This window comes from Bactrocera neohumeralis, chromosome 4 (assembly GCF_024586455.1).
Source record: "Bactrocera neohumeralis isolate Rockhampton chromosome 4, APGP_CSIRO_Bneo_wtdbg2-racon-allhic-juicebox.fasta_v2, whole genome shotgun sequence".
Taxonomy (NCBI): Eukaryota; Metazoa; Arthropoda; class Insecta; order Diptera; family Tephritidae; genus Bactrocera; species Bactrocera neohumeralis.
This window is the reverse complement of record NC_065921.1, coordinates 35,207,320-35,221,236: the sequence shown is the minus strand read 5'-3', so window position 1 is coordinate 35,221,236 and position 13,917 is coordinate 35,207,320. Positions and strand designations below refer to the sequence as shown.

The window sequence follows — 13,917 nt, the reverse complement described above, 5'->3', positions numbered from 1 at the left end:
GGTTTATTTAATGCTTTGGTTATATATTTGGAAGTACTAGGAACTTTCGGAGTTTAAAAAACTTTTGTCAAAGAGAGAATGTGAGGTTAGGTTGGTGCAATTGCAAGTTATTAGCATACTACTTACTTTCTTTCGACTTGGCAGACAATTTCCGGCTGTTCTTGATACTGCAAGCTTTGAAGGTATTCCGCCCTGCGTTGGTGCACCAGCTTCTCTTTTTCTGCTCGTTCTCTCTGCAGTCTAATCGTGAAAAAAATTTAAAAATAAATTTGTTAGTTTATAGTTAGCATGTATAAACTTTTTTTTTAGTTGTTTAGTCAATATATGTATGTATAATTAAAATATATTTGGTAGAATAGCTTTCAGTTCCAAAACCTTACCAAGCTTGCTAAATTTCCATCCCAAATGCTTGCGTAGAATATTTTTTAAAAATATATTATTAACTTTTATGTTTTGTCGAGCTAAAGTTATTTGAATTGATACAATTTAGAGTTTTCCTTAAAATGAGTGAGTTGAAAACTCTCATAAAATAAGAAACAAGGAGAGAAAACAATGAAGTGACGCTTCGAAAGTACAAAAAGAAATTATTTTTAACGTGTGAGATCCCTGACTACTGTTGGGTGTTATGTATAACGGCTGAATTTTAGCACTAGCGTGACTAAAACCCAAAAATTAAGAAATAAATTTTTCTATATACTTAGTTACATTTCGAAATATTGTACACATTCTGAATATAGATTTCTCAAAAGATATTATTTTTCGAGTCAACATATTCTGAATTTTTGAAGTTTCTTTCAAATTTTTCATAAATCGCTGCAATAATATTCTAAACAATTTTCGTAAAAGGAATATGGTATGGCAAACTGAGCAAAAATTTATGTTTATGAAGAAACAAATAAAGGCCTACAATATATTGACAACAATTTGAATTGAGGTTAGGCGTATACAACGGACAGTTTCGAGCATAAACAAGAACTGAAGTTGGTCAGCACATAGACTACATGTTTCTAGCCACAAATCAGAATATTCTAGATTGAATAAATACAGAATAGACCATAGTAAATGTTAGAAAGAAAAGTGGACTTCTGCCTTCGGTTTTTGCTGTTGAAAATGACAAACGGAAGCAAGAATCATTGATGACTAAGTGTGGTTGAGTCTCTCTCCAAAAAACGAAATACAAAATTGCCAATACAAGAATATCCTCAAAATAAAATTGAACAAGTTTGTAACCCGAACTTCCCTTTCCGGTGTTGGATCGATCAGGGTAATTGTTTGGAACACGCTTGATGGTTCTCAATATAAAAAGTGTTATTTATTTATTTATTTTATTTTTATTTTTTTGAGATGCGGATTTTGAATTTATGGATTCTGTATTGGGGATTTCAAGCTTAACCCAAGCTGAGTGAAGGAAATTTGAGTATGAGGTCCGACCAACGTCCAATCGAAAGGCAAAATATAGCTTTTATTAAATATGAGGTCCGTCCAACGTCCACACGAAAGACACAAAAATAGCCTATACTGACATTTTTAATTAAATTTTTTTCAAATGCGGAGTTTTTTCTTTTGTATATCTTTAGATAATGCAAAAATTCTATACAGGTTATTTCGAAAATTCCAAATTTTCCAAAATTTTTCAGTGGAATATAGTAGAAATGCTGAAGAACAACAAAAAGTATGAAAACAAGATCTTAAAATATGTATATGAGAGCGTCTAATCAAATAATTAAGCGGAATAAATCCCAAAGGCTCGTATAATGAAGCAGGGTGACTTTTTTTGTAAAAATTTTAAATGAGATGAGTTCAAGCAAAGTGAACTGATAATATTTATAAGGAAATATTTGAAATTAATGAATTACTGCAGACAATATTCGGAGAGTGACACTTACTTAATTCGTGATTGTCTCATGAACTGTTGAATTTTTCTGGCAGCTTGATTTTGGGTTGATTGTGAGTAAGTACGTCTACAAATGAAAGAAATACGAGTTATAAAATTTAAATAAAGTGTGTAAATATTAAGTAAACATGTGCACAAAAAATTTCCAATATAACTCACTTCAATGGGCCGGATGGGCTCGTCTCCTTTGGTGTGCTCGGCTGGGAACTGAAGTCGAGTTGTTTCTGCTGCTGCTGATCGTTTCGGAAATGATCGTAGAAGCTCGATAGACACTGCGATGTCGGACTGCTCTGACTGTCGACAACTGACAACTCAATGCCAATTGACATGGATGACGATTGTGATTTCTTGAAGCGCTTATTGCGGCAATACGAACGATATCCATGTTGTATGACAAGAGCAGCGTTTGTCATCTGCCGGTAATAGGCGTACTGTTTGTAGCGACGATAATAGTTCTGTATGACAATGGCGGCAGTGCGTTCCTTGTTTTGCTCCTCCAGCTTCTGGCGGCCCTTATATGAGCGATAAGCTTTCTGTATGCATTTGGCAGCCTCGTACAATTCGCGTTGCTCGGTATCTAATTGAATGAAAAGGGTTGATTGAGACTTATATTTTGCATTTGGTATTGCAATAACACACCTGTTAATGTTAGCTTCGAGAAGTCGGCCTCAAAGGGATACTGGCTGCTGCTAGAAGCATGTAAGAATTCAGTCAACTGTTTAGTTGAGGGTGGTGGACTTGGTGAGCTAACAGAGGGATCGGCACCCAGTATGGAGTAACTGGCTGGCGATTGCAATGGACCTGAACTGGCCGGGCTTAGACTGGAACATGGTGTGCTAACATCATGATAACGGTAGCTGTGATCATTGAAGTCGAAGCTCTCATAGTGTGCATTAGGCAGCGAATCGAGTGGATCCATAAACCCATTATTCAGACTCGGCGAATCAGAGTTGAGCGGTTCTGTTAGTGGACTGCCCAGCACCATCATCTCATCGGCCTCATTCTGTGCGGAGTACATTGAAAACATAAGTATACATTAAATGTGAAAAATCTGCTGACTGCAGGCGGCACTACCTTAATACGCTCCGGCATGGCAGCAATAATGTGCTCGGCTAGGGTGAGCACTTTGGCATCAGAATCCCCTGTAAAACGTAACAAATGGCACAAGTTAGCGTATTATATCACCATATGAGTTAGTGGACACCAAAGACGTTTAATGTGAACAAACACTACAGCTGGCAGTAAATGATTGCGCGCAAATACACCTGTATACGATCTTCGGAAGCACTTCGCTCGAAGTGCCATCGACTTAATATCCCGATCTTATACACGGCGCTTGCACTTGAAAGTTTAGTAATACACCGACACAAGCAATTAAAACACTTAGGAGAGCTTATTCTTACACATACGTACAGTATCCGACAAAATTATAAATACCCCAACGCATTTTTTATCATTATTTCAAATTTTTCTCCAAAACTTCAATAATTAAGAATTGGACATTCTATTAGTATAAATAATAACGGTATGCTATTTACCGTCAACTTTGTTTCGCTCGCAAAATGAAGATTTTTGATGATTAAAGACCGAAACAATCAGGTAAATGAAGAAAGACCCGATTGCTTCAGCCCGATTAATACAACAGATCAATGTTTATGTGCGAACAATTCAGCGTAGAATCCGAGAAGATGGTTATTCTAACCAGTACAAGGTCAAAGAGCGTTTCATCAAATGCCACCAAGTTTTTGGGAAAAGTTTGGTGTGATGAGAACAAATTTAAATTTGCTGAAAAAGCGAAATGGTTTGGCGAAGGAGGCAGAAGAGCCACGACTTTATACACCAAACGTGGTTGTTGGCTTGCGAAAGAATATTTCGATCAAAAATCGATAGAGCTGCTATCTGCTAAATTCTATTGGAAACGTATGACAATATTTGGATAATGAGCTTGACCGATCTTCTTGTCGTTCTAATAAAGGAGAGAAAACATACCACCGGCCCATAAACCACACTAAACAGTTGTTTTTTCTAAATGAAATGGCAGCTCTTGAATCTCTTCAGGTTGCTCTTCTCCATTTTCCATTAAATTTGAAGTTTCTTTGTTTTTTCTTAAAAAAAAAGTAGAGAACCTCGAAATGTATCACCCTTCATAGAAGGGTTTGCAAATTTTTGTCGTTGCTATATATTTCTTTTCCTCAGATGATGCCGTATTTTGCAAATAAAAGTTCAAATGTAAATTTTTTATTTTTATAAGAAAAATAGAAAAAACAAACGGAGCAATAAATTCTTTTTCTGGAGAGATATATATAATTATTTTGGGCTTTACATTCGAAGTGTATACATAGTTTCGTCGGATACTGTAAATATACATAAATGACTTTTACCCATATGCCAACTAATTCATCAACTACAGCAACACATACATTTCAATTTGACAGATTACTCATGCAAAGTACTTAGAAATGAAATCAACCCTGCGAGTTGTGTTTCTAAAATAATTAAATGAATGAATGACAACAACAAAGAAATAAATAATAATAATGATAACCAAAATAAGGCAATAGAAAATCTGTGCGTGTTTACTATTTACAAAACTAAATACTTCTGCCCGCACAATGATTTAGTATTCCGAATAAAAACAGAAAAAGAAAATGCACTAAGAACTTAGCCACTTTTATACGAGAATTCAAGAATTATTCGTCCTTGTTTTGATATATTTTATGTACAAACACCAATTGTTTACGCTAAACCAAATTACTTGCGGTTAATACATAAATATTTACACCAGTTTTCTTGTTAATAACGTTTGTAGCTCTTCTGGCTCGTTTACTCAGTTTGGCCAACAATACATACAACAACAATAAATAACGTTAACAGCATTCAGTACACATCTTCAGTGCCAAGTACACTTTAACAATAACGGTTTTAAGTTTAACGCTATTTAAGCACTGTTATATTTTTGTAAGTGTGTATGTGTGTGTGTGTGTGTGTGGACTGGAGAGATGTACTTGGTACTGTGTCGTACAGAGAGTGAATTATACATATGCATGTAGTGGTGGTAGTAGTGGTACAAAGAGAGCATAGAGCGCACACACAAACTGACCTACAATGGCATCGTTCTCATTACTTATAGTCACATCGTTTACATCATCATTATTGATCGTTGATGTATCATCGTGATCTTTGTCGGGTAAGGGACTTGAATCGCCAGTTGATACCTCGCCTGATTCACATACACATACAGGGTACATACATATAATATTGGAAAAAAATATATTGGTTTCAAATAAAATTTCATTTATACAATTGTAATAGAGAGAGAATTTTCAAAATAAAATTAAAAAAAAATTAAATATTAAAAAACGCAAAAATAATTTTACAGAACAAACCGTTAAATCATGTATATAACAATAAAAATGTATAAAGAAATAATACCGTTACACTTACACAATGCAAAGTCCATTTTGCGCGATGGCGAGAGTAAGGAGTTCGTTGTATTTGTTGCGGCAAGTGTGTCAAGCGTTGACTCCACGGCCAATTTGAAATTGTCATGCGTTTCGAAACTGTAAAGGAGAATAAGCAAGTGCAAATAATGTTGTAAATGTTTTATCATTGTACACATTTTGTATATATCGGGGCTCTCGGCTTGTTTGCAGAAGTTGATAGGTTCTCTATTAGGAGGCTATTCCACTCTAGAATTTTGAAAAATTCGATTTTTTTTCATATATTTAAAGTTTAGACCCTTAAGAACATATCCTCCTAAGGATTTTTAAAAATTAAAATTATTTTAAGAGCTACAGTTACTTTAGTGACGCAGTACCTAGCCCGGTTCGGCCGTATCAAATTTTTTAAACGCGTTTTTCTCAAAACTACTTTTTTCCACACGGTACCGGCATTATCTCAAGTTCTATACAACCGATTTACTTTAAATTTTGTGTGAACCTTCTTTATATAATCCTTTATCGTTCCTATAAGCTTCGTGTCAAAATTTTTGGTTTTAATATTTTAAAAAAATTCAGGAATTTCAAAAAAAAGCGTAAAAAATGATTTTTATTTTCAGGCAGTCGCCATTTTTCAAAAATTTTTTTTTTTTCGTGTTCCCTGAGGTAGGGACTATAACAGCATCCTTACTGATTAAGAATTTCTTTTGATTTTTTTTTTCAGACCACCAGGAGAGTCAGGATCAATGTCACAAGGATGCGCCATTTTTTTACACCTGTCTCTCCCCCCCTCTAATTATTTTAATTTTTAATATTTTTTTCTAAAATTTATTTTCTGTATTCTTAAGATATCAATTAAAACACCATAAAAAAATGGATAGTAAAAATATTAATTGCCTTTTTTTTACACTTTAAAAATTACCTGAAATTCATCTTTCTAGAGTAGAATACCCCCTTAGTTCAAAACTAATATTTAGAAACTAGTTCAAGCACCTCATTTAGACCTCATTCAATTCCCAAGACAGCCGGTTCTACGTTACCGGAATGGACCCGGATTTATCCGGTCAAGGACTGTTATTTCGGCGATCTAACCTTATTTACTTGCTCATACAATTTATCATAAGTGAATTAAGCTGAGAAACTATCGGACGAATGTCTAAAAGGTATTTGGTAAATATAATATATACGCTTTTATACCAACAGACAGTAAATATTTCACCGAAAATACCTAAAGACTACTGATCCATTTTGTCCCGACTGTCGTGGGTCTATGGAAGCCGAACGGGACCGAAATTTTTATCCGGTCAAGAACTGTCAACACGGCAGAACTCTGCCGCTACAACAACAACAACAAAGACTTACTTTTTAAAAAAATCTGGTATTTTGACCAAAGAATTTTTTATTCAAAGAGAGAGTTTTTCGATTTTAAGTCGAAATAAGGTGTCTTCTTTAATATTAAAAAATACAAAACCTTGATAAAAAAAACCCCAAAACCTTGGATATTTGAATTTTTCAAATAAATTTTGAGTTTGTAGACCTTTTTATTGCCTGCAACTTTGCATTATAAATTATTCCAATAATATTGCCGGCAACTGAGATAAATCATTTTCAACCATTTAAAATTCAACCACGCCACTCCTCTCCTTTAGTTTTTGTGTTTTTATCTTTCCTTTCCAAAGGAGTCTGAGCGACTTTAAAAAAAGCGCTAATCCACATATTTTTTAAACTTCTTCAATGACTTTGAAAATTATTCGAATATATTCTATAAATATACGTTCATCAAACGATCACACATAACTGCTTACCTTTGCAAACGTGTTATGTCCTTAAAGGATTTACCGGGCTTCGTACGAATATCCATATTTATTCCACTATCGACCGAGGATCGCTTGGAAAACCGACTAGCGTTCGGTGGACTTTGATTACTACGAATGAGATGCAAAGAGATTCAAGTTCGTTCGAAATTGTATTTACTAGGCAAATACTCACCTTGCCACCGCTACGGGACGCAAGAAGACTCCATCATGACTACGTTGCATATCTAAAGCATCTAATGTATTGAAAACGTGTTCGTTGTCTTTGACGTCATAAATTTGTTCGTTGGTGTTCTGTGATTTTGAATGTACATCAGTCAGCTGTTCAGTAAAAGCACCGTTATGAGCAAAAAAACGAACTGTTTCGCCATACTACTTACCAAATATTTATTTAGACTCAAGGATATGTTGCCAAATGTATTCTTCTTACTTTGCTTTAAGCGGTCCTCTTCCAGACGATAAATTTCCGACAAGAGCGCCTTATAGCTGAAAGGCAAAACGAACATTTTGTAAGCAAGAGAAATATCTATACAAGTGGGCTCATCTATTAGAAGTTGATTGTGGTCTCTTAAACTAAAACTTTCTAGAGAATTAGTGCACCATTTTAAAAGAAAAAGTCAAAAACAGAGAATTCCATCGAAAAAAAAGTTGGGTTAGAGTAAATCATTCCGAATAAACATTACTGATTGTAATTGCAGCAAAATAAGATAAAAAATCTAGAGTTATGAGAGAAAAAATAATACAGTTACAAAATTGTGGTACAAACCCTTTGAAGTTAGCGATATCAAGAGGTGTTTGTTGAGCATTATCCTTGATTTTCAAGGCATTATGATTCCACTTAAACAATATAATGGTCATTTCAACGTGATTGCGTGCACAAGCCCAAGCCTGAAGAAAAGTACGTTTGTTAAAAGTGACAGATAAATATATAATACAACTTTCACTTACCATCGGTGTATAACCGTAGACATCACGACTCATTGCATCAATCTCAGTCTCGAGTATGATATTTGGATTCTCCGCGCGCCAATTGAGCAAGGCGCAAGCCAGCTTCGAATAGCCGAGCGCTGCTGTTAAGTGCAGCAGCGTCATGCCTTTGAAGCCGCCACTCCAGTTGCTGCCATTCTGCAACCAAGTGCGTTTCATGAGCTCTTGGCAATAACTCACTAGTTGATCTTCGAAGTTCTTGTGGAGTAAAAGTGTCTGCTGCTCGAACTATAACAAGAAAGCAAAAAATAAAGTAGTAAACTAATGATACATATTTAAAATAAGAATTATCGTATTGTGGAGTTACTCACCAGCGTCGCCGATGCTTCCGATTTCACCTGCATCTTTTCGTCTATCAATGCCAATCGATTGAGTAGCGTAAACTTGTACAGACAATCATTGGTGTACGCATCGTAGGGCGCTTCTTGGTACAGCGTGGTCTTGTACTCGAATAATACCGTGTCAGAGATTATATAGTTGTTACAAGACACCTGCAGGGTAGCAAAACCGGCCTCGTGCGGTGGGCAATAGCAACGCAAGACGCCCTCTTGTATCAGCTGCGTCGGCACCGGCTGTGCATCGAAGAGTAGCGTGTACGTGGCGTTCGCAGTCCATGGTCCGGCCACAAGCACCTTGACGCCACCTTCCGTGTATGCCCATTCCGGACTGAAGTCGCAAATATTTAGCAGTTTTTTGTCACTCACCATGCCAGAAGAGCAGTGAGCTTGGCTGTTGTTTAGCTGCTCTAATGAACCGTGTATGTCGACATGCTGTTGATGTAGTTGTTGCTGCTGTTGCTGCACGGTATTTGATAGCGCTTCCTTATCATCCAAATCCAATTCGGGAAATTCGACGAGCATGTCGAACGCATCCAAATGGGCAAACACATCATCGGCGTCCTCATCGTCTCCTTCACAGCTAACGCCATGCACGAGAATCTCATCGTCACTTTGACCGGCGCAATTGCCGCCTAAAAAGTCGATGGAGCTCATCATATGCGGCTCGGCAGCGCCTGTGGTTGTTGTCAATTTCGAATTTGTTGCGCCGAAAGGCAAATTCGCTACGAGCGTACGTTGGATATCTTCCTGCGAGAGATCGAGTGTCTCGTTAAGGAAGCTCAATGAATCGTTGAAATCGTGCGTGGAATGTGAAGCTGATTGTCGTTGGTGGTGTGGTTGTTGCTGACCAACACCATTTCCGCCATTGCTGCTCAGCTCCAGTGATTCAAAGTCAATTGTATGGGATTGTTGTTGTTCGGTTTCACATGCTTCATGGGAATTCGGATTGGTTTGTTCGTGTTGTTGTTGTACATTGTTTACCTTGGCATCATCGTTGGAAGCACCAATATTTACACAACCATCGGTATTGCTGTTGCTGTTGTACTCTATTACTTGATTGTTGTCGTTACAATTGTTGTGGTTGTTGTTTTTGGAAGTATTTGAATTGTGTTTCATATCACTACCCGATGACGTCTGCACCGAAAAAAATTTAGTGTTTACTTAGCTGCTTGTTATAACTTACATAATGTAAGCAATTTTAGATATACATATACATATATAGCTTATACACTGACCTACATACAAGTATATATTCGGCATAAGATTTGTTAGAAATACCAAAGTCATTATACAAAACCAGTCGGATGTTTGAAAATCCTGCTAATGGTTACATGGGGTTAGGTCAAGTTTTCGCCCAATTGTATCCATTTTAGGCACAATGATATACTTCATTCATATTCAATGAGATAAGTCACATATTGGCCGATATATCGGGCATAAGGTCACCACAAAGTTCGAAAATCTTTATATTAAATAGGTATATGAGGGCTCAAGGAAGTATTGAACCGATTCCACCCATTTTGTATACACAGAATTACTACTGCAGGAAAAGGATTCTTTCTGAATTTCTATTGCATATCTCACACACTGACCGATATTTTCGATCAAAAGTCAACGATAGATACTGGGGTCCACATATTCGGTTCCAAGGGTTTTGAACAGTTTTGGTTGGATTTGAAAACTTTTTTGTCATAAGATGGCAATCGTCCAATTTTTACCATAGCCCCTATAAAGCCTTGTCATACTATCCCGTCGGCAAATTTTTACGTTTCTGCCGCTTTTACTTATTGATCTATCGTGCTTTTAGTAATTTTGAACAGTACCGTTTTTGTAATATTCGTGCTGGCCAAATTGTTGTAGCTTTAGTGGTTTAGGAGATTTGCACATTAAACATATTAGTGGGCGGGGCCGCGCCCACTTTTTCAAATTTTATGCCTACAGGTGCCCTTGCTACTGCGTTTTTCTGCGCCAAATTATAGTTTTATATCTTAATTTAGTCGTTAGTTATGGCACTTTATTGGTTTTCGGTTAATGGCGATTTTTGAGCGTGGCACTGGTCCGATTACGCCCATCTACGAACTCGAGCTGTTTTTTGTACTAAGAAACCTGCATACCAAGTTTCATATCTCAATTTTTACTCAAGTTATAGCTTGCACGGACGGACAGACAGACAGTCAACCGGATTTCAACTTTTCTCTTCATTTTGATCATTTAAATATATATATCTTATATATATCTCGATTAGTTATGTGATACGTACAATAGTTAGGTGAACAAAACTATTATTCTGATAGCAACTGGTTGCAGGTGTATAAAATCGTAAACTTTTTGGGTAGAAGAGGGCGTGTGCAAAATTTCGATCGACATCTCGAAAACTGGATTGCGTCTAAAGCCTGTTCAGTATAACAAGTAAAGCCGATTTTCATCGCCAAAAAACATTCTAATAACGCCCACCACTTATAACGGGTGATCCAAGTATAATTGCTTTTTTTCAATAGCTATTTTTTGGCATTTCATCATGGAAAGACTTACTCCTGAATAACATTTATAAATCGTTCAACTCCGACTACGTAGGGAACGACTTGGCACATTTTACGTCGAAATCTTAAATTGAAAGCGTACAAAATACAACTTGTGCAAGAACTAAAGTTGCTCGGCCTTCCCAAGCGTCATCGCATAGCTCTATGGGCTCTTGAAAAGGTATAAGAAGATCCAACGTTTTTGAGCCAAGTTTTGTTCATCGCTGAACGGGCCCATTTCAGGTTCAATGGGTATGTAATAAGCAAAATTGCCTCATTCGCGACGAAGTGCAACCTGAAGAGATTCCAGACTTTCCATTTCATCCAGAAATTACAGCGGTTTGTACACCGGTGGAATCATCGGTCCACATTTCTTCAAAAATTATGCAGACGAGAACGTAACCGTCAATGGCGACCGTTATCGGGCCATGATAACCGACTATTTGTTGCCTAAAATTGAAGCTCGTGATCTCGGCGACATTTGGTTTCAACAAGACGGCGCCTCTTCCCACACATCGCATCAATCAATGGATTTATTGAGAGAACACTTCGGTGAGATGATAATTTCACATTTTCACTCGGTCGATTGGCCACCAAGATTGTTTGTTATCAATCACACCGTTAGACTGCAAGGATCTCTGACGCCTAAACTTTATGCGGACAATCCCGCTTTGATTCAGGCCTTGGAGCAAAACATCACGTGTGTCAATCGCCAGTTACCAGTCGAAATGCTCGAACGAGTCATTGAAAATTAGACTCAACGGATGCACCATCTGAGACGTAGCCGCGGCCAACATTTGAATGATAATCTTAAAAATATATGCCAAAGATTGCACTTTCAAATGACTTTACTTATTCTATAGCCTTATTTGAACCCTTAAGGTTTGCGGTTTATATCTTTCCAAACAAGTCCTCGAGAAATGAGGTTGGAGAAATCCATGCAACAAGAAGCCCCAATCGAAACAGCAAAGACAAATTGTTAGCCACTTTTACTGCAGTTGGTCTGACGTTTACTAACGACCTAGCCAAACGATTTTATGTATTTACTGAAGCGACCCAAAAATATTTAGATTAATCTATTTTAAAAACGTACCACGTTCCAACGAAAGTCGAATCTACATTACAAACATTAACTCATGTTTATATAACATGTGCATATTCCTCATCGTCAACATCTTTTCCCTAAATTCTTTATAAGGTTTAGAGCAATATTTAAAAAAAAAAGCGCACATGAAACCTACTTCCAGATGGTGTGTGTTTATTTATTCAAATACGATTCGGGCTGCTCTCATTTCTATGGATGAATTCAAAACAATGTGTTAAATATCTAATTGTCTAACCGTACTCCGACTTCCCGGATACTAAGTGTAGGAACTTAAACAAAATCACAATCGAATAGATTAGCTTACCTCCGTTGCATCGTCATCCTCTGCAGGCGAATCGAATTTGTCCAGTTCACTGGCATTTTCGCCAATTAAATTTTCATCAACTCTTGTGGTCTCGGCAGCCAATGTGTCGCCAATGGTCGCATGTTTATTATGACCCACATTATCATTCATAATCGACTGAGACGAGGGTGAGGTTGTTGCCAATGTACCAGCTCCCACCATATTCGCCGAAGAAGTTGAGTTTTGCTGTTGTTGTTGTTTTTGATGTTGCTGCAAGGGATCACTATTGCTGCTTAAACCTAGCGTGGTTGGACTCACTGGTGTCGACGGCTGATGTTCCGGCGACATACACATCGGCTCCACTGTCGACAAGGAGGACGACGACGGCGATGATGTCGATGAAAATGTCGTCGAGGAAATATTCAGAGTCGTTGTATTTGCTGATTGTTGTTCTTGCTGTGATTGTTGTGACTGCTGCTGCTGTTGCTGTTGTTGGTGTGTGTGCATTTGAGATTGCGAATGTGCATGTGGGTGGTGCATTTGCTGATGTTGTTGTTGTTGCTGTTGTGGTGATTGCGAGGAAGAATTGGAGACGGAGGACATATTTATGTCATTCGTTGTTTGCTTCTGTTGCTGTTGCTGCAGCCGATTGTAAAAATCTTGCTGTTGTTGTTGTTGTTGTTGTGTGGAAGAAGTAGACGAAGTGTGTGCATCAGTTTGTTTCTGCTGCTGCTGTTGTTGTTGCTGCTGATGCTTATTGAAGCTGTAATTGCTATTGTTATTTATTACATTTTGCTGTTGTTGTTGTTGTTGCTGTTGTTGCTGGTGAGGTGTCAACACTAATTGACTACAATTGCCACCACCACCAACACTCCCAAAGCTGCCACTGCGGTTAAGGGTGCCATGGGCATTTAACGGCGCGTGGTTGGGGTTTCCAATTAGTTCATCCTCATGCAGGCCCATCACGCGCCCCTCCTGCTGCTCGATGATGGCCGCAGCGGCTGCAGCCCCCGAGGTAGCTGTTATTGTTGTTTTTGCAATTCGTAAGCGATGATTTACATGTGAATTATTATTATTACTGCCATTGTTGACATTATTACTGCTGCTGCCGCTGCTGTTGTTGTGGCTGTGGCTGTGGTTGGTGCCGTTATTACCTACAAATCGTTGCAAATTTAATTGATTGTTATGATTGCTGTTGGAAATTGTTGATGAGTTTTGATTGAAATTTGATTGCTGATGCTGTTGTTGTTGTTGTTGTTGATGATGCAGTTGCTGTTGTTGTTGTTGTTGCTGCTGTAAGAGCATATTGTTTCGCGCAGTCAGCTGTCGATAGTGTTGCTGCTGTTGCTGTTGTTGTTGTTGTTGATGATAGGAAGCCTGTTGTTGTTCGTTGTGTTGTGGTGGAATGATTTGGAATTTAATCGCCGACTCCTGCGGCAAAGTCTGTTGTTGCATATGATGGTTGCCCGAATACTGATGATGTAGTTGTTCGCTGCCATCGCGTAGCCGCCGCTCCGACCAACGCGAGTAAAGCTATCAT

The 13,917-nt window shown here is 37.7% G+C and overlaps 1 protein-coding gene across 6 annotated transcripts in view; it reads right to left on the bottom strand.

Moving 5' to 3' along the window:
• Nucleotides 1–13,917, bottom strand: part of LOC126757601 (uncharacterized) — a 135,920-nt gene that overhangs the window by 3,083 nt on the left and 118,920 nt on the right. For 4 of the 6 annotated variants that reach the window (XM_050471618.1, XM_050471622.1, XM_050471619.1 and 1 more), the window contains 14 exons: nucleotides 12,399–13,910; nucleotides 8,444–9,604; nucleotides 8,094–8,360; nucleotides 7,912–8,033; nucleotides 7,526–7,631; nucleotides 7,321–7,466; nucleotides 7,137–7,256; nucleotides 5,339–5,454; nucleotides 4,995–5,114; nucleotides 2,969–3,036; nucleotides 2,534–2,897; nucleotides 2,054–2,471; nucleotides 1,887–1,961; nucleotides 127–240 (listed from right to left, as the gene is read on the bottom strand). In XM_050471618.1, the coding sequence (XP_050327575.1) occupies nucleotides 127–240; nucleotides 1,887–1,961; nucleotides 2,054–2,471; nucleotides 2,534–2,897; nucleotides 2,969–3,036; nucleotides 4,995–5,114; nucleotides 5,339–5,454; nucleotides 7,137–7,256; nucleotides 7,321–7,466; nucleotides 7,526–7,631; nucleotides 7,912–8,033; nucleotides 8,094–8,360; nucleotides 8,444–9,604; nucleotides 12,399–13,910 (4,709 nt within the window). Of the gene's footprint in view, nucleotides 1–126; nucleotides 241–380; nucleotides 409–1,886; nucleotides 1,962–2,053; nucleotides 2,472–2,533; nucleotides 2,898–2,968; nucleotides 3,037–4,994; nucleotides 5,115–5,338; nucleotides 5,455–7,136; nucleotides 7,257–7,320; nucleotides 7,467–7,525; nucleotides 7,632–7,911; nucleotides 8,034–8,093; nucleotides 8,361–8,443; nucleotides 9,605–12,398; nucleotides 13,911–13,917 lie in introns of all 6 variants that reach the window. The other 2 variants (XM_050471620.1, XM_050471621.1) reach the window with 2 other exon arrangements.